Below are 19,776 nucleotides of genomic sequence, written 5' to 3' on the forward strand. Positions count from 1 at the left end.
GTTCAACTACGAAAGTTCGCAACTACGAAGTATCATGGGTAGATCGCTGACCGGCACCGTGATCATTACGGGAGGCAATGGACGACTGGGATCTGAGATCGCCATTGCCATTGCCAAGACCCAGCCTTTTGCCCACATACTCTTGACTGCGCGGGATATCAAAAGAGCAGATATTCGCAATTTGATCTCAAAGGTCCGGCTCATTGGCCCGCGATCAATTGAGGTCATCGGCCTCGACTTGAATGACTTACGATCCGTATCCGACTTCGCACAAAGCACAGTGGAACGAGTGCGAAGGCATGAGATCCCGCCGGTGGTTGATCTCATCCACTCTGCTGCCATTGCATCCTATACAGTCGACGAGCCAACCCTCGATGGCTACGACCCGGTATATCAGACCAACTGCGTTGCTCCATTTTTCTTAACGATTGGACTTCTCGAGGCCTTCCGCGCAGGCGACGGAGCTCCCGACGGAGGCGCGAAAGTGATCAACATAGGCTGTTCAGCAGTTTCCTATGGGAGACTAGACTACTTTGATCGCGAAGATCGCGACGATCGGCGGACCGGGACACCGATAAGCGCGAAGGAAGGAAATATCCGGTATGGAAGCAGTAAACTACTCATCAGCGTGGCGTTGTATGCATTGCGGCGGAGTTTGACCAGTGTAAGTCTGATTCGATCGGGATTCCGATCCAGATCACGTTGAATGCTCACATTGCTGATTCCCTTAGACGGGTAATATTGCCCTCGATATCTTCACCCTGGACCCTGGCGGTATGGCTGGCGAGAGCAATCTGAGAATCGGGGCTCCCTTGTCTGTTCGTGTGGCACATCGGACACGATCGCGGCTGAGGCCTTTGCTGCTCATGGTATCTCGAAGCTCGATTAACAAAGCCAATGTTCCGGCTAAAGTCATCGCCAAAGTTGCATTTCAGCCGGGCGTGGTGGAGACTTGTCAAACGGAACGGTATTATATTCTGAATAGCGAGTATGAGGCCGGATCCGTCATAGCAACTCTACGGGATGGGTCCAGGATGGGGAAGGTGCTGGTTAAATTGATGAGACAGGTGGAAGGCAATTGGAAGGGACCAGGATCTACAGGGTCCGTCAGTCCTGGACCAACATTGTGCTGCGACTGAAGGTGAAGAGTGAGATTGAAAGCAAAAGAGAAGGTGCTATATCGATCCAAGGGTTATATTGTAAATAAATAAAATAGCATGGATTGGGGCATTGAAACGAACGCGTTAAATTAAGGGTCTCCAGAAGTTAAGAAGATCGGGCTGCAAGCGGACGCCGGATTCGGTGAGAGCGGAGAGCCGTGAAACCTGCCACATCGCGGGTTACACTTCTCTGGCGAAAGGGGGAGCCTTGGACTTTCGAGAGATACTCTTCTTTTCCCTTTCAACCTTCAGATTACGATCCCTTCAATCCTCCCCAATTCTTTCTTCTGGCACTGGCAACTCGAGCTGGCCCAATTTGAGATCGACGGGCTGGACTCGCCAAGGCCTTTCACCACTTGCCCAGAACCCGATGCTGCACGCCTCCTAGCGACATGAACAGGCACTACGCCTCGCCGAAAGGCTACGCAGCCTATCCTCGCGGCGACAGCACCTTTTCGCTCTCCCCGAACAAGTACGTTTATGACGCGTACATCTTCACTGGGGCTGCATATGACAGTCGATCTTCAAAGACAAGAAGCTAACCAGCAACCACTGCCAGATTCCAGCCTCGTTCACAACCTGCACTCCGCCGTCGACGCCAGCTCTTCCAACGACTCATTGTTCTCGGCGGTATCTCCCTCTTGCTGTTTATCTTCATTTTCCCCTCATGGCGCGCAGCGATCCTTCCCTACCCTCTCGCTTGGCCTCTTCCACGGCACAGAGGACCTACAACTACAAACGGTCCGATACTATGATCTATCGGAAGTGGAAGGGTCAGAGAAGGGCTGGGAGCGCGGGGAGCGTGTCCTCATGCTCACCCCGCTGCGAGATGCCTCCTCCCACCTGCCCATGTTCTTCTCGCATCTCCGAAACCTCACCTACCCGCACAATCTCATCGATCTCGCTTTCCTCGTGTCCGATTCGCGCGATGACACTCTCGACATGTTGTCGCGCATGCTCACAGAGGTACAGAACGACTCAGATCCGAAAATGGCCTTTGGCGAGATCTCAGTGATCCAGAAGGATTTCGGCCAGAAAGTGCAGCAGGATGTTGAGAGTCGGCACGGCTTCGAAGCTCAGGCCAGTCGTCGTAAGCTGATGGCTCAGGCGCGGAATTGGTTGCTGAGCGCGACACTCCGTCCGACACACAGCTGGGTCTACTGGCGAGATGCAGACGTGGAAACGGCGCCATTTACGATTATTGAAGATTTGATGCGGCATAACAAGGATGTCACTGTTCCAAGTATGTGTTCATTGGTGATTTAATATGGGTGGATTATGGCTAATTAGTACTTTTAGATGTGTGGCGGCCGCTTCCAGATTGGTTGGGTGGAGAGCAGCCGTACGATTTGAATTCGTGGCAGGAGTCAGAGACAGCTCTCGCGCTGGCGGATACACTGGATGAGGACGCTGTCATTGTGGAGGGGTATGCGGAGTATGCGACATGGCGACCTCATCTCGCTTACCTCCGTGATCCCTACGGCGACCCGGACATGGAGATGGAACTGGATGGCATTGGCGGTGTTAGCATTCTGGCGAAAGCTCGAGTGTTCCGCGCTGGTGTCCACTTCCCTGCGTTCAGCTTCGAGAAGCATGCCGAGACTGAAGGATTTGGCAAGGTAAGAACAAGAACAATCTCCTGGGTCGTATGTACAACGGCTAACGTGCTTTAGATGGCCAAACGCATGAAGTTCTCGGTGGTTGGTTTACCACACTATGTAATCTGGCATCTGTACGAGCCCAGTGTTGATGATCTGCGCCACATGGAAGAAATGGAATTGGAACGACAGGCTCGCGAGCGAGAGGAGCGCGAAAGAGAACTCGCCGAGCAAAAGGAGGCCGCCCAGACCAAGGCTGGTTCGCACAAAGTCAGCGACAATCTCAAGGGTTCCGAGGCGGGTCCTGCTGCTCAGCCGGCCAAGGATGCTGCAAAGGGCTCTTCAAACAAATGAAGGTAGTCGATGATATTCTCTGTCATTTCTCTCCTGATCACGATTCCAAGGCTCTGTCATGAAAATATCCAGCCGGCTGGATTACTGATCTCGGCTCGAGGCCGACTTGCCCACGCCCAATTTGCCTGGCTGAAGCTATTGTCATACCCGAAATTCTCGAACAGCGCAGGGCTCTGACAAGCTTGTCTCTTCTCATTCTTGCTAATAAATGGCCTCTGTTAGTTATTGGTGTTCTCTTTTCATTGTTTAGATAGCATACTAGATGGCGTGATATGGGCGGTGTTTCTAAATAATCGGCGAAATAAATGGTGAAGATTCCACAATTATTGATCCAAGCTCAACGATACCATGAACGACGACCGTATTTTCTCCCAGCATACAGTTCGTAGCTAACTATAGACTCGGGTGAAGAAACCCCATTAAACGGTGGTCTGTGCCCGGTCGCGCGTCCAGCGCGTCCCCAATTTTCCCGCGTCTCCAACATCCCATCAAATTCGCTGAAGCTGATCACAGCCATTTACCACTACAATGGCGACCCAAGGCACACCCAGCATCCTATTCACCAACACCCAACCGCAACAAAGCTTCCGACTCCTAGAAATTCCACCCGAGCTAGAAGACCTGTTCACATCGAAAGATGCCCCCGCGTAAGTGCACACCAAACATCAACACCACACCACTAACACCAGAACTCCCAGACTCGAGCTCAAATCCCCCTCCACGGCCCTCGCGCATGCTGTAGCCGACGCCGGCGGCCAGGAATACGTCAACCTGTGCACACCGACGCAGACATACCGCATTCGCCAAGTCATGTCCTCGAATTCGCTGCATATCGTCCGGCCGAGCGAAGGGCAGATCTCGAAGGCGGATATCAAAATTGTCGAAGACGAAGTCGGTGAATCCGGTACTTTGAATTTACCAGACGAGGCGGTTACGGCGATTGCGAAATGCGGGTCAACGCTGGAGCTGCATGTTCCGCCTGGTGGGTTCTCGGCTGTTCCATTCCTTGAGAAGAGTTTGGGTCTATATGACCGTCGACCTGGGGATGATGATGGGGATATCGCTATGGATGAGTCTGGGGAATTGAAACTTGGTGGGATTCAAAAGTTGAGGGATCAGGTCTGCATGGATATCCCGGTTTCTGCGGCACAGTGTGAGACGGGGTGGGTTGAGATATGTGCTTTTGTGGATGAGAGGATGAAGGTTTGTTGGAGGCCTAGTTCGAGGATGAGGGTTAATGTTTGGAAGAGGATGATGGAGGGGGCGCTGTTGCAGGGGATTGATCTGGAGAAACAGTTTCTTGTTGGGGATTTGTGGAAGGCTGTTCTTGATGATGATGAGTCGGAGCCGTTCCCGAGGGGTTTGCTTGAAGGTGTGGTGAGGAGGCTGTGTGTGCCGGATGAGAGACCGGCGTTGGCTGATGAGATTAAATGTGAGTTTGTGGACTGGGCGGTTTATTTTGAGGGCGCCTGAACTGACTATCACATAGGGGCGAGCTTTGATAAAGCCGAGGTCACAAAATGGTTGGGAGAGACGTATCTTGCTTCCATCGCTCCCACGGCATCTTCTGCTGTTGGACGCAGCGAATTCCTACGGGCTTGGAAGGACTGCCTTCCCGAATCGTGGAGAAGCGAAGCTACTCTTTCCAAACTACCAGAGGGATGCTACAAGAGTCCTGATCCTACGTCAATCTTCTATGTTGAGCCCTCACAAAGGCAACACGTCAGCAAAGCCTCGACAGCTGCATCCTCGACCGCCGCCAAAGCTAAGACTTCAAGGAACTGGCACGAATTGCTCAAAAACTCAAGTCGCCGCTGATGGCAACCCACCAAGGTGCTGCTGCATTCATTTATGGAGTCCTAGTTCTATGATGCCAGGCTCCTCTAACAACATGATGATCATATCTGCCGCCCAAAATCATGAGATCCACCCCTCGCAAAGGGGATCGATCATAACATCAAACCCCCGAAATGATATCCAAAAAGCGATTAGCACCAAGTGTACTTCTCGTTCAAAAACCACTCCACGTCCTTGCCAAGTCCATACTCAGCACCAGTCCAACGCAAACTGGAAATGCTGCTCTTCTCACGGTGCACAAGCTGCGCATCTGGATCCAATACACCCACGGCCTTCTGCAGCAGTGGTGTCGGGTTCCAAAACTCGACTGTGTTCAGGTTCCACTCATGTGCTTCCTGCTGAGCTCGCTTCAGAATACCAGCCATGGCTTGGACCAACTTCTGCTCTTCCTCTGGAGTCGTAGGCTCATCGTACACCCACCGCAGAATGTACAAAACATTATCCTCAGGCTCTTCGCCGAAGTTCCTGTTCCAAACACAGTACACACGAGCATCGTCATTTCCTGCGCCCTTGATAACTGGCGGCGAGCGGTGCGAGCATTTCTTCTCAGCGAAGAACTCCTCTCGCGCCCAGTGCCATACGAAATGATCATAGTCAGGCACAATAGCGACCTTTGCACCAGTGGACTTTCGCGACGCAGCTTGCAATTGATCCCGGAGCTTAGCAAGAACAACTTCATTACACACGTTGCTCTCGACGTCCTTCGCGTACAACTCCCTCGTCTTGCCTGCCCCGCCTCCCTCGGCAGCCGGCAACGCCAAATGCGAAGACACAAAAGGCCGCCACCCAAACTGAGCATAGAACTTCTTCCCAATATCGGAGAAAAGAATAGTGAAAAGCGCCCTGCCCCTGGCCTCTTTTTCCATCTTCCACGTATCAAGCTTAGTACTCAGTTCCTCGAGCATACGCTTCGCATAGCCCTTCCCCCGGAACTCAGGCCGACAGTAAACACTCCCGATACCATGGGTGCCAACGTCGTCGACCTTGCCGTCATGCGCTAGGAGTGCTTTCTTCCGGTAGGACTCGCAGGAGCTGAGGATGGTGCGAGTGCCTTCGGGCTCGGTGCGATCTACCAGGATCCAGCATGTCAGGCCGTCGCAGGTCAGCCGCTGCTCGAGAAGATGGTTCTCGCGCTCAATGTAAGTGTCGATATCCAGGGGTCCTTTCCAGGCGATGCTGTTCAATTTGATGGAGGCGATACGTTCAGATGGAGTGGCGGGGACCAGGATGAGATCCGGGGAATCTCCCATCGGGAGAGAGGGGATGTCTTTGGCAATCATCTTGGGGCTACAGTGCTGGTGGTGTAGATAGGGATGAATGGCGATGAGCCAGGGAGGAAATGAAGGTTCTCGGCGGAGCTTTGTCCGCAAAATAAAATCGGAGAGAAAATCAAAGTATAGATAGATTGATTGACAATCAAGGGATTAAATGAGGCTTCAAGTCTCAAGTGAGTTTCAAGTGAGAAGCACTTCGATATCTCGGGCCCAAGACGTAAAGTCAGTCAAATATGACAAGGAAGAAAAATCCGGGGTTGAGTCGAAAAGTGGATAAACGTCTCCAGGACAAACCCACGGGTTCCAGACGGCCTGATTTAAATCCGGACTTCATCGGTCTTTGATTAGGGTAACACGAGGCCAATTCCAAGGTTCCAGACCCAGTGCCATCCCCGCTCGAGGTTGCTTCTCGTCCGGACCGGAATGGGCCTGCTCTATGCTTCTTCTTTCAACCGGGCCGATGACAAGCGACGGCAAGCGGGTTGATAGGCCAAAGTTGTACGGCGGTTAGACCCGTTTGACGTAACAGGGCTTTGTGCTGGGTCAGGTGAGTCCTTCCCGTAGGGCATGAGCGGGTCAGGTGGTCCTTTATGTAATGCGATCTATACTTCCAATCTGGAAGTTCGAGGCTGTGAGGATGACATTCGTGGAGATAACTTTATTTGATCTGTCTCATGACTTGGAGTTGGCGGGTGGTCACTTGGTCAACGTCATTGACGACTGCAGCCCACGCTTAGTTGCAAGTCAACAAGGAGAACACCCCCGCTGTGGTTTCAGATCTTATAGCTAAATAGCCGGCATTTTGGGGCTCGCCGGGAACATCCCGAGAACTCAACGTAGAGGCCATACGAGTCCATAATGGATATCCAACGAGAACAGCCACCTTTGTGGGAAGATTGATGCAGTGCAACATTATGGGCATTGTCGGCGCTTATAAACCTTAGGCTGTCCCCGGGTCGACAGTGAACGTCTTGAGTGGAGCTATGCATACAGAATCTTGTGCATCTTATACGAAATTCATTACACTATACTGCCCATTCAACTGGCTACACAAAAGTTACAAGTCAAGCTGGGGGCGCATTACCTTAAGCTCACCCAAAGAACAGAGCACAGAGAACAGAGAACACAGCCAACAAGCAGGCAAAACAGAGCACAGAAACAGGGATTCAAAAAGAAGGCCAAATGCAAAAACATTGCGGCATAGACATTAGGACTCGAATGCAATGCCAAAAATCAACAATGACGCAATGACGCAATGACACGATGGATCAACACACGCGGGGACGCAAGATCGAAGTGAGCCGGGTGGGAGACATATTTGCTAATAATTGAATTGGCTAAAAAAAAAAAAAAAAAAAAGAGAATCATGTAGTTGAGAAAGATTCAACATAGGAGATGAAGGAAATACAAAAAAAAAAAGAGATGGTATGAAAATAAAGGCCAGACCGCAGCAATAAAGATCAGCGAGGAGAGTCAAACCCCAGGGTCCAGCACAAGGAGATGCAACAGGGGCAACACTGCAACCAGCAAAGGGATGAGAGAGAAAGAGGGTAAGAGAAGGAGCGTCATGAAGAATGAAAAAGAGTATAAAAAGATGAAAACAGCAGTCGGGGCAGAGACCTTGGGGCGAGGAGAAGGGGATCAAAAAAGGAGCCAAAGAAAGAGGAAAAGATATGAACCTGATCTATGTAAGTAAATGCCATGCGAGTCCCAAAAATTCGTCTGTTCCCGTTTTATATAGTTGCGCCCCCTTCGTGCGGACGGCATTTCCTAATCTCCTTGTCCATCATGTATGTTCGATCATTGGTCACGCTAAATCAAGAATGAGACTGAAATGGGTGTGAACAAATAAACAACGAACAACAATTTCCCCATTGAGAAAATTGACACAAATATTTTTCTTTTTCCCCCGCAATTCAAGGAGAAATTGAAGTTCATGACGGTTTTTCTGAATCCACCGGTTCGTTAAACTTCTGCCGTGCCTCCTCTACCCACAACTCCAACCGAAGCTCCCCAGCCTCCACACGTCGTACGGGTACCGTTTTGGCGCGGCCATTCGAGACCGGAGGGGGTGGCCGCTGGGGCTCACCGTTGCGTACTTTCGACACCGAGAAGGGCGCGGTGCAGGATCGTAGGTGCACCTTGCCGGGCTCGGCAACAATCCATGTTTGTTCTTCCTTAGTGGTGCCCGCCGGAGGTAAAGCATCCTCCCGTACTTCGATGCACACGGTGAAGCTGAATTCGTCATCCCGCGGCAGCGGTGTCAATCGCGCGCAGGCGGACGCGAGACGGGCCAAACAAGCCCGAAATTGCGACTCGAGGTCGACCGAGGTTGGCGCGGGGCCCCGGTCTGAGACGGTAGCACCTGGCATAGATGAATCTTCATTTCTGTTTTCAAACGTAGTATTCACCTCGCCTGCCGGTGCCCGAGGGAACCCTGACAGATCAAAGGCGTATCGTTCGAGGGGTTGATTTGTGCGGAGAGATGAAATGATAATACTGACGGCTGTGATGGTGCCTTTTAAGATCTCTGTCCCGACTGCGATCGATGCATCGTTGATATAGTCACACACTTTCGGATGACGGGATTGTCGGACGGGATAATTGTATGCCCGCACCGGCAGAAAGGTCGCGCGAGGGTAGACGGATCGCAGGAAAAGTATTTGGTGGACAGAGACGGTAAGGAAGTTGGTGAAGGATGCCGCCAGCGCCGACTGGTTGGTGGGCAGCGATTTGGTAGCAGGGACCGGAGCGGAGAAAGTGGTCATGGTGGTGGTACTGCTGGTTTCACTGGCCATCGGCATTGCCGTCGAACGATCCAGCGTCGTTTCCGCGGTAAGGGTGATCTTGACGTAGTCTCGAAGAATCTGAATGATGTTCCACCCTGAAGCTAATCATCGCTCTGCCTTTCTATAATCATCGGTCAACCCTAGTGCTTTGCTGAAGTAGATGGGTGTTGTAATGTCAAGTTTTTTTTTCTCCGCCGACGACCAACAAACACATCGAGTTTCGGGGTGGGGCTTGAGAGTAGTTGTGTGGTAAGGGCTGAGACGGTCGGTTTAGGTAGTAAAAAAGGAGAGGTAGAGCCCCTGGCAGTTGGTCGCGAACGGAGTTATGTTGGAAAGGAGTGGATGGAGAGGGGTTTGTATATAGGGTCGGGGAGGGGAGAGGAGGGGAGGAGAGGGTTTAAGAATATAAAACATACGCTTGGGTGGACAAAACGACAGGATGCAAAACCTCAAAGCATGAGGGATGTATGACGAGAGAGACCAAAGCGCTGATAGCAGGAATTAAAGAAAGAGAGGGTCTTTTTTGGAGCAATGATGTTCCCTGAGGGAAGAGGGGTGGTTTCAAAGCGAGAGGTAGGAGGGGGTAGGATGTAACCTGCGGGTAAGCGGCAAAATACCTCAGCGTCGTGGGCGACAAGAGAGGTGCCGAACAAGATATAGATAAAGGCGATGAGTTGACGTTGAGAAACGATGTACCCCGTGGCTCGCTCGAGGGGAAAAGCAGGAGTGGAAGACGACGGTCAGTGGAAGGTCACGGTTCCCGTCACGTGGTTGCGTCATGGGTTGGCCCTGCAGAACTTCCTCTATTTTTTTTTCCCTTTCTACTGCGCTATTGAGCTGGATTTATGTTTTATTACCATCTAGCACTCTTCCTCTATGTATTCTGCGTAAAGGGAAGTTTTTTTTATCTTTGGAAATCCTCGTGGACACGCTACACGCGGGTCTTTTTGAAAAGAATAGGTCGAATGATACAAATGGTATCCCCAGGTACCGCCTTTTGTGTATGTGCACAGAGCGCACAGTTTTTTGCCCATTGTCTCTTTTTCTTTTCCCCACTCAGTTAATGAAGTGGGATGATGAGACTCTAGCAGCGAGGGATGATCATCTCTTGGCCTGAAAAAAATTAAGAGAAAAAAGGGAAAAATAAAAATAAAAAATAAAAAGGGCGCAACAACACATTGGGTATAACACCAAAAGAGATATGGGGCATGGAACCATAAAACGCCCAGGGCCCAACCTTGGAAACGGCGCAAGAACCAACGGGGTATAGCCGAGCAGGGGAAAAAAAGCCACAATTCCGAAATGTAAGCTTATTTTCTAGATCAGGTACCGGTAGTAATCTAAGACACTATACAATCCTGGGGACACAAAAAGACCAACTCTACCAACACTTGCGAAGGCCGCATAAGAAAAGTTCGTCGGAGCATTGCGGTACAGCCGGTGACAACCTCCGCCAGCATAGACCGTAGAGTTCGGAGGTACTAGGCCGGTACCGGGTACACCAACTGTATCATGGCGGACCCATCTGTACACATCTGTACGCCCCTCATTCGCTTTACCGGTGATCTTCCATCTCTGACGGCAGTGGCGGCCGCTGGGGACAAGGGTACGATCCCCGGGGGCGCTGTCTGTCTGTTCCGGTCAAATTGACCCCAGGAGATCGACTCTTTCGGCCGCGATTATCAGTCATCACCTTCCATCCGTTTCTATGTATACTGTCACCGCTAAAAGATCTTCGCCTTTCTCGGTGATCATGGAGATTAAGTGAGGGGCATTCTTACGCTTCCCCTCGGGAATAGCTAAGCTACCCAGGTACTTTAGATAACAATAGTAGAACCACCATATAACAATGCTATTGTCTTCAATAATTGTGTCGTCTAACGCCGGTAATATCCTCGCCTTCCACAAACAACAATGACAATGTGATACGTTCGAAACATTGTCTTATTGCACGGAGCAGTTTCCCGACCGACATTGAATCCGATGGGCCTTTGCCATTCTTTCCGAAAGATCACGATCCACCAGGCACCCAATGGGACCGGTCGGTATCAAGCGCTGAAATCGCAAGCGTTCCCTAATTCCAACCCACTGAACTGCATGGAATGTCGAATTGTCCGCGCCTTTTCGTGCTTTTTCCGCTCGCTCCAGGTACCCGAGGTCCACACCTAAGTACTGTACTTCTGTACATGCAACCTTGTTAGCCCATTACCGCGGGGATACCAGGTGGATGATGCCTTGCCTCCAAGTGACGTGTTGCATTTGACTAAGCCCGCAACCCAAGGCCACAGCCCGTGGGAAGCGAGTCAACTAGTGACTGCTGCCCGTGAACGAGGTTTTGAGATGGCAGGCGGTAGATGTCTACAGAGGAATATAAAAAGCTGGAGTTGTAAAACATCATTCAAGAAAACAATTCCATCTCAAAAGCCATCGGGTAGAGCCGAATAAGTCAGGGTATTTACAAATCGTCGGGGAACCCCCCCCCCCCCCCCATCTAATATCCCTGTCTGATGGACCCATGTGTTGCCGACAATGTGGCAAGACAAGAAGGATTGAATGGTCAGCCCCATCACTGTAAGCCACCTGCCTCGGCAAGTAATAATCGGATAGAGAAAGCCTGGCGATGATGTATCTTGCCAAAGGTACATCCTGCACGTTCTCACCGCAGATCCTTCCAGCGCTTGAGAGGGCATCCCTCGCAGCTCTTAGCGCTTGGCTTTTTGGTGCTGAGCATGAGGGTCGGCTTTGTTAGGATGCTTTTAGGCCTCGATAATAGATCGACTCAAGTTGCTTGAATAGCAGTGGACGAGGAGTCGACCTTGCACTGTAGTTTCCCCACCAATGGGTCGGGCTATATTTTACTTCAACCGCCAAAACACAAATCAGCATGAATATGAGAAGAAACCCCCTTGGGAAAAAATGAGAGATCCCATGAGGTTCACTCTTATGACCTTTGGAATTGAATATAGATCATTATCAATGCAAATGTTTGTTTTGCGGCAGACATTTGATTGACCGCCCTCTGCCCCTCGTGTCTCCCTTATCGCAAACTTATTGACCCCATCTCCCTACGCGGCCTAGAGCCAACCTCAATACCCACAGTCCTTCTCTGATCAATTGATCATTAGCCATGGAGCAGGAACTTTTATCGCTCCTGGCAAACACCCAGTCTTCCACGACCGCCACGAGACAGGCTGCGGAGCTCCAACTGAAATCCCTCTACTCCAACGAAGCCTTCCCCATCTCCCTCACAGCCATTGCCTCCCATGAGTCCGTTCCCGTCAACCTTCGCCAGTCCGCCCTGTCCGTGCTGCGCACCTTCATCGGTGCCGGCTGGTCCTCCATGCTTGACGAATTCAAGGGCCAGGTGCTTGTTAACGAGGTCAACAAGGTACAAATCCGCCGCGCGCTGCTCGAGCTCGCCACAACCACCGATACTCCTGAACGCAAAGTGAAGGCTTCCGCCAGTTATGCCGTGAGCAAAATTGCCAGTGCCGACTTCCCCGACGACTGGCCGGAACTCCTACCGTCGTTGCTGCAGATCATTAACGATGCCTCGACCACCGATAGCGCCCTGCACGGAGCTCTGAAGGTACTGTTAGATTTGGTTGATACTGGACTCAGCGAAGACCAATTCTTCAATGTCGCTCGCGATCTCGTCTCTGCCCTTTTCGCAGTGGCCACTTCAGAAACTCGTCGCCCCATGATGCGAGCCCTCTCCGTCGCGGTTTTCCGATCATGCTTCGACACATTTGAAATGGTTCTGGAACAACACAAGGTGGCTATTAAGCAATTTGTGGATGAGTTGCTGAGTGCATGGTCGCCCTTCTTTGTTTCGACTCTGAAGGCAGCCCTACCCCAACCTCCGTCCAGCGAAGAAGCCAACAAGTCGGGCGAGGTTGCGTCGCAGTGGCGTGGAATCATCGGCTTGAAGATTCAGGTTGTCAAGGTACTCACTCGCGCTTTGCATCTCGAATATGCATTGGAACAAATGCTAATTTATCGCTGCTGTAGACTCTCATGAAAATCCGTGGGGTATTCCCCGGTCTCCTGACAGCCCAGAGCCCCGCCTACTTCTCAACCGTTTGGGACGAGCTCACCAATGCCTTGCCGATATACCAAAACTTCTATATTGATGACGAGCGTCAAGGTCGCTTGGAGGATGTGGATGGTCTCCCTTACTCGCTTGATTTCCTCATCTTGGAGGAGTTGGATCTCATTCAAACGCTGCTCAAGGCACCCCCGGTCAAAGCAGAGTTGCAGCAGCAACTTCAGAATGCCGGTGCGGCTGCGGGCTCCTCTGGCTGGCTTGTGGAGATCATGAAGCTCTCCAGTTCCTATGCACAGATCACCTCGGAAGAGGAGGGTCTTTGGGATGTCGATGTGAACCTCTTCCTGTCGGAGGAGACCTCTGTCACGGCCAACTACACCCCTAGATCTTGCAGTGGTGATTTGGTGATCAAGGCCGGTGAATGGCTGAAGGAGAAAGCGGCTGAGGGCATGTTCAGCTACATGAACAGCCTCTTCGCTGATAGCTCGTCTTCGTACGTTGCAGCTCGCTTTATATTAATGAATCAAGCTAACGTTATTGAACAGATGGAAATCTCGTGAGGCTGCTCTTTGCGTCCTCAACTTCCTCCTCAGGGACTTTGGCGAAGTGTCCCAGGACATCCCTCTCGAATTGGCCAACCACTTCACTCGGTTTGTCAACTACGCACTCCAGCAGGAGGAGGAGCTCCTGCGTGCTCGAGGCTATCTCGCAGCAGGTGCTTTGGCTCGGGTTGCGGGCCAAGGATTCCAGCAGAACACCACGTCTTATTTGGAGGCGACTCTCAAGGCGATCGCCGAAGATCCCTCCGAGGTGGTCAAGGTTGCCGCCATCCGAGTCTTGCAGGATCTCGTTCCATCCCTACCCATCAGCGTGGCTCGTCCCTTCCAGGTTACCGTGATCAATGCGCTCTCCGAGTTCGTCTCGGCGCACGATCTGCGTGAACAGTCTGATTGTGACGATCTCAAGGTCACTCTTGCCGAAACTCTCCGCGATACCATCATGGCTGATTCTAGCGTGGTCCTTTCGTCTGTGGCTATCGATGTCCTCTTCAACATTGCTAGCAGTGGAGCCGAAAACTTTCAGCTTACGATGACCGTCACTGAAGCCTTTGAGGATATCGTGGATCAGATCACTGATCACGGCCCTGAGGCGTATATGCGTCTTTGTGAGAAGGTGCTGCCTTCCTTGATGGGCGCCATCGACGTCGGCAACATGACCGAAGAGAACGCTCTGACCAACTTTGCCGCCGACCTGCTTCGAGCGCTGGCCGAGCGTAGCTCCGAGCCTATGCCCCCAGGCTTCGTGGAGACCGTGATGCCCAAGCTCAACCGCCTGCTCTTGGACTCCACTGAGGCCGAGCTGATCCGGCCCGCAACCGAAGCCGTGCGCCACATGCTCGCTCACGACTTTGCACAATTCGTGGCCTGGCGGGATCCCCAATCTGGCAAGGAGGCACTCGAGGTCGTCCTTGTCATCATTGACCGCCTCCTTGGCCCAGCCGTGGATGACAATGCCGCCGTCGAGGTTGGCCAGCTGGCCGCTGAGTTGGTGGAGAAGGCCGGCTCGGAGCGCCTTGGCCCCTATCTTCCCCAACTTCTCCAAGCTGTGGCTCAGCGTCTGGCGACTGCCCAGCAGGCACAGTTCATCCAGAGTCTGATTCTGGTGTTTGCCCGACTTACCCTTATCAGCCCACGAGAGGTTGTGGACTTCCTCGCACAGGTCAACCTGGATGGCCAAAGTGGTCTAGCGGTGGTGCTAAGCAAGTGGCTTGAAAACTCGGTGAACTTCGCCGGTTACGACGAGATTAAGCAGAACATCTTTGCGCTGGCGCGACTATACGAGCTGTCAGACCCACGTTTGGCGGAAGTGCCTGTCAAGGGCGACCTCATCATCCAGGACACCGGTCGCATTAAGACTCGGTCGCAGGCTCGCACCAACCCCGATCGGTATACTACGGTGGCCGCACCTTTGAAGATCGTCAAGGTGCTGGTGGAAGAACTATCTGCCGCCTCAGGCAACAAAGAGATCGACGCCGCCCAGGCTGCAGCCCTAGACGATGCGGCTAGCGACGACGGGGACGATGACTGGGAGGATGTGCCGGGACAAGTGCTGGATCTGGGATTGGGAATGACCAAGCAACAGCTGATGAGCTTCGGCGAGGGTGGAACGGAGAGTGTGTTCGGGGTGCGACAACGGGACGACGAAACACAGGCTTTCCTGACACAATTTTTCCAGCGCGCTGTGGCGCAGCCGGGATTCCAAGATTTGTACGGGGCACTGACTGAGGATGAGCAAGCCAAGCTGCAGAGCCTAGGATAGTGCATATTAGTATGTACAGGATAATGTCTGGCAATTCTTGGCTTTTCCCATTCCGCTTTAGACCTCACTCTTCGCTGCTTTTTGTTCACTATGTAGAGTGAACAAATCTCTGAACGGCCTGTGTTGAGTGGCGGAAATCAAGCCTGATCTGAGTGCTTTGATTCACTTAACGAGCTTGACCTAGGGGAAGGGGTGAGCTATCAAGGAAGCTCACCTCAATAAAATGCAACACGTGAACCCTCTTGACGTGAATTTTCCATTTCAGCGCCTCTTCCGTAGCGCTTTCCTGTTATTGTCACGGCCTATTTATCCGGCTCATTGTTTGCTAGAATGGATGCCCACGCGAAAGCCATGCGTGATGATAGCCTTAAAACGCCTATAGCAACATATTAAAATCTACGAATCGGGTTCCTTTTCCCTCAATGATCTCCGGGTCATTGGGATTCAAGCATCTGCAATTCAATCCATGTTTCTTCCTGTCCCATTCAGAGAGAGCTTGGGGAAAGTATTTACTTGAGGAGAATAGAAAAAAACAACCCGAATCTCTTCCATTCCTTGCCCTTACACCTCCGAGGGGCTATCGTCGTAGATAAGTGAATGGCGGAGAGTTTGAGGATCTTAAGAAGAATAGACGACAATCATTACTTTTTATGTTCTAGTTGCGTGGCTTTCTTTGGTTCAAATGTTCGAATGTGATTTAATGCAAAGCCACAATTTACAAAAGACGACAACATAGTTTGTTCAGCCAAGGGATCTTTAGAATATACTACAATGTACTCAAAGTCTAGATGAATATTATCGGTCATCCCACGTGACTAACTTGAGCTTGATCACAGATTTTGAGCCCGTGCTAACATCTACCAGGTGGGCCTGAGCCTGAGCCTGAGCCTGAGCACTGTCGTAAACTTTTATGACAGCTCCAATAAAAAGCCCCACCAGGGCAAATTTGGTACCTATAATTGCATTTAGTAAAAATAGGGTTGAATCATGACAAGATGAACTAACACAAATTCACGAGTCAACTTTGGGAACGATTCAGGGTAGAGTGGGGGATCCCAACCCGACAGCTTGGATTACCAGGATATCATTGTGGTCTCGTACTTTTGCACCCGGTCTCGGCTAAACAACTTTGGAAGTGCAGGAAGTAAAACTGACCGGTCACATACCGACACCCCGGGAGTTGCGGGGTCGGAAACCTTGGCTGAGGCCCGCATTTCTGGGTCTCCCGACATCCTTTCGCTCGGGTCTGACTTCACTCTCTGGATAGCTTCAGCTTCGTCATCTTCTCACGCTCCCGGCCATGTCTCAACCAAACCCCTACGAGCGCATTCAGATCGATGTAAGCTCCCTGCCCCCTTCCTCCCCTTCCTCCCTTTCTGTAGCTCTATGTTGTTGTTTTTTTTTTTTTTTTTTTTTTTTTCGTAAACAAGGAACCTTCCCCCAAAAAGCACATGTGTATGCCCAAAAACCGCACACCCAACTACCCCTCTCTTCACCATTTCCCAACCTCTCAACCCCCTTCAATCCATGTCTATACAAAGATCTCACAAACTCAGACAAGCGACGACGACTCCCTCTTTGACACCAAATCCCTCGTCGGGTCCAATCTCTCCTTCGCCAGCTCCGTCCGCGACTACTGCTACGAAAATGGCCGCCGCTACCACGCCTACCGCCACGGCCAATACCCCTTCCCAAATGACGAAGAGGAACAAGACCGTCTCGCCCTAATGCACCACCTCTTCAAGCTCCTCTCCGGTGGCGACCTACACCGCGCCCCAATAACCCGCACCCCGACCCGAATCCTCGACATAGGAACCGGCACAGGTGAATGGGCCCTCGAAATGGCCGAAGATTATCCCAACGCGAATATCATCGGTACTGATCTAAGCCCGATCCAGCCGAACTGGGCGCCGCCGAATTGTCGTTTCTATATTGACGATGCGGAGTCTGATTGGACGTATTCCGGAAAGAATTTTGATTATATTCATTCGAGGAGTATGGGTGGCGGGATTGGGGATTGGCCGAGGCTTCTGAAACAGGCTTGGACGCATTTGAAGCCTGGGGGTTGGTTTGAGGCGCAGGAGTTTGAGGCGTGGGTGCTGAGTGATGATGGGACGCATGATCGGGCGGATATGATTATGGATTGGCAGGCTCGGCTGAGTCAGGCTAGTCAGCAGTTTGGCAAGCCTATGAATATTGCTGGGAAGATGAGTGGGTGGATGGAGGATCAGGGATTTGTTAATATTGCGGATGATATCTATAAGGTTGGTTTTGTGCATCGTTCCCTTCCGTTTTCCTGGATTGGATGGAGTTGGGGTGGTGAAGATATTGGATGCTAATGCGAGTACAGTGCCCGGTCGGAGGCTGGCCTAAGAACCGCAGGTTAAAAGAGATCGGACGCGTGGGAAAAATCACTATTCTCGAGGTCGTGGAGCCATACACGCTTGCTTTGTTTACGCGAATATTGGGATTCGGATTCCAGGATGCGCAAGAGTATATGGAGAAAGTGCGTGCTGAACTGGTCAGCAACAAGTTCCATCTCTATGTGCTGTTCCACTTTGTCTACGGGCAGAAGCCTCTGGATGAGTCAAATGGCCAATCGACTTCATGAGATCATGAGATCATGAGATATGGCTGTGGGCCTCGACTACGACTGCAAGCTTGACCCTATCATTTCAGTATCGGGTCTCATATCACGACTGACGGCTTCATGACTTCTTCGGATGATAAAGGTGTTATTATTTCTAACGCATTAGATTTCCTTCCTTGGTGGAAGGAGTATGTGGGGGTCTTCAGGGCACAGTCTGTTGGTGCAGGACTCCGGTGTATCATCGCGCGCCAATTCCCAGCACTTGACAGATTCCCGAGACGGCTTCTTCGGGCGTCGCACTGGACCGAACAACCTGCACAACCTGGTCCACGCGCTCCTCGTCACAGCTACTGATCGTCCGAAGAAGAGTCTCCAATAGCGCTTGTTTCCCTTCGCCTAACCAGGAGTCCGGGATGGCTTCGAAAGGGATTGCCCTGAATGATTCGTCGGGCATGTGTGGAGCATCTTGTGCGAGAGGCTGCGTCAAAGGGAGATGCGCGGGATCATGGGAAAATGCGCCAAGAGACGATAATGTATAATATGAAGAATCGGGGTAAACATGCACTGGTGGATTCTGGTGTCCTGTATCGTGGCCCCATTGCTGATAGGCATGAGATCGTTGATCATTTGTGCCGTTCTCAGTGTAATTCGTATATTCGTGGCCGACATACGGCTGTATTTGATTTGGGCCCTCGATTGCATAGCCAGGACTATCACCCCCGTACATCTCCATCGGAGGTATACCAACATCCGGAGGCATGGATTGCTGAAAGCCGTGCATCGAGTTCGAACCCGGGATCTCACTCGGCGCAAAAGCCATGCTACCTACATGACACTGCGGTATGGTCGCATATTCCAATGGGTCTGAGACCGTATCAGCAAAATCCCCCGCGCAATCTAGTTCGTCAAACTCACCCCCTAATCCAGCCTCACCGACAGTCGCAACATCCATCTCCACAGGCCCAAACTGCCCCTGCACCGGATGCACCTGCATCTGCGCCCCGTAGTCACTCCCCGTACTATCGGGACTCGTAACAGTAACCGAGTTCGTCATAGTCATAGTCGTCGACGAAGGCGAGCTCCCAGGCCAGCTACTCCCGTCCGCCGACCCACCGCCCGAATATCCAGCTCCAGCTCCCGCGCCCGCGTTGCTGGACCCAGATCCAGACCCAGGACTGTTTCCTGCATGCGCGCGCGCATAGCGTGGTCTTGAGCTCGGACTCTGCCGAGGACCCTGACTCAATTGGCCCCGCAGCTGCGCGACCTCGCGACGCAACCGCTCGATCAACTCCGCCTGGCTAATGTGCGCGCGGTCCTCGGCTGTCGTCAGGTACGTGCATTCATCCTCGAGGCCGCGGATGATACACGCGTGGCATGGAACTGAGCGGTCGCACTGCACTTGTTAGCTTCGCTTTTCGCGGGTTTGGGCGCAAGCTTTCGGCGGAGCGGAGATCAGGTCGGGACGAACCTTGACTTTGCGCTCGCGACATTTCAGACACGACTGCTGTGGGCGAATCTTCGTTTTCGAGTCTGGGGGCGGCATTGTGTTGGTGTGTGAGGAGGAAAGCTCCGGGATTTCCGTGAAGACCCTGGCCCCGCCTGTAAGACCGTTATTAAAGCCCGGGGGATGACCCTATTGTTGGCTCCACTCCAATCGCATCTCACTTTTGGATCTATCAACTGCTTGCTTTTTTTTACGGGTCTTTATTTTGTTCCTTGTTCCTTCTTCCTCGTTCTTTGTCTCTTGTTTGTTAATTCCCAGGGGCTGAAGATTGTGGCGAGTAGCT

General features: G+C 51.8%; 7 protein-coding genes across 7 annotated transcripts; 4 read left to right on the plus strand and 3 right to left on the minus strand.

The window, feature by feature from the left end:
* Positions 1 to 34: 34 nt before the first annotated feature.
* N7443_006623 (uncharacterized protein) lies at positions 35 to 3,112 on the plus strand (the record flags this gene model as incomplete). The annotated part of the gene is made up of 6 exons (XM_056886679.1): positions 35 to 664; positions 732 to 1,102; positions 1,549 to 1,632; positions 1,727 to 2,403; positions 2,460 to 2,779; positions 2,834 to 3,112. The coding sequence occupies 6 exons, from the start codon at positions 35 to 37 to the stop codon at positions 3,110 to 3,112; spliced, it is 2,361 nt and encodes a 786-aa protein (XP_056740328.1).
* Positions 3,113 to 3,640: 528 nt separating this feature from the next.
* Positions 3,641 to 4,930, plus strand: N7443_006624 (putative sister chromatid cohesion protein Dcc1; the record flags this gene model as incomplete). The annotated part of the gene is made up of 3 exons (XM_056886680.1): positions 3,641 to 3,759; positions 3,811 to 4,544; positions 4,602 to 4,930. 3 exons carry the CDS (start codon positions 3,641 to 3,643, stop codon positions 4,928 to 4,930), a joined length of 1,182 nt encoding a protein of 393 aa, XP_056740329.1.
* Positions 4,931 to 5,100: 170 nt separating this feature from the next.
* Positions 5,101 to 6,249, minus strand: N7443_006625 (uncharacterized protein; the record flags this gene model as incomplete). Its single annotated transcript, XM_056886681.1, has 1 exon — positions 5,101 to 6,249. The coding sequence occupies one exon, from the start codon at positions 6,247 to 6,249 to the stop codon at positions 5,101 to 5,103; it is 1,149 nt and encodes a 382-aa protein (XP_056740330.1).
* Positions 6,250 to 8,177: 1,928 nt separating this feature from the next.
* Positions 8,178 to 9,011, minus strand: N7443_006626 (putative mitotic spindle checkpoint protein (Mad2B); the record flags this gene model as incomplete). Its single annotated transcript, XM_056886682.1, has 1 exon — positions 8,178 to 9,011. The coding sequence occupies one exon, from the start codon at positions 9,009 to 9,011 to the stop codon at positions 8,178 to 8,180; it is 834 nt and encodes a 277-aa protein (XP_056740331.1).
* Positions 9,012 to 12,159: 3,148 nt separating this feature from the next.
* N7443_006627 (uncharacterized protein) lies at positions 12,160 to 15,399 on the plus strand (the record flags this gene model as incomplete). Its single annotated transcript, XM_056886683.1, has 3 exons — positions 12,160 to 12,978; positions 13,044 to 13,573; positions 13,626 to 15,399. 3 exons carry the CDS (start codon positions 12,160 to 12,162, stop codon positions 15,397 to 15,399), a joined length of 3,123 nt encoding a protein of 1,040 aa, XP_056740332.1.
* Positions 15,400 to 16,850: 1,451 nt separating this feature from the next.
* Positions 16,851 to 18,010, plus strand: N7443_006628 (class I SAM-dependent methyltransferase; the record flags this gene model as incomplete). Its single annotated transcript, XM_056886684.1, has 2 exons — positions 16,851 to 17,663; positions 17,750 to 18,010. 2 exons carry the CDS (start codon positions 16,851 to 16,853, stop codon positions 18,008 to 18,010), a joined length of 1,074 nt encoding a protein of 357 aa, XP_056740333.1.
* A 217-nt stretch (positions 18,011 to 18,227) lies between these two features.
* On the minus strand, positions 18,228 to 19,532 carry N7443_006629 (Zn(II)2Cys6 transcription factor domain-containing protein; the record flags this gene model as incomplete). The annotated part of the gene is made up of 2 exons (XM_056886685.1): positions 18,228 to 19,382; positions 19,458 to 19,532. 2 exons carry the CDS (start codon positions 19,530 to 19,532, stop codon positions 18,228 to 18,230), a joined length of 1,230 nt encoding a protein of 409 aa, XP_056740334.1.
* Positions 19,533 to 19,776: the final 244 nt, after the last annotated feature.

This window comes from Penicillium atrosanguineum, assembly GCF_028827265.1.
Source record: "Penicillium atrosanguineum strain IBT 20685 chromosome Unknown utg000005l_segment0_segment0, whole genome shotgun sequence".
NCBI classification, from domain to species: domain Eukaryota; kingdom Fungi; phylum Ascomycota; class Eurotiomycetes; order Eurotiales; family Aspergillaceae; genus Penicillium; species Penicillium atrosanguineum.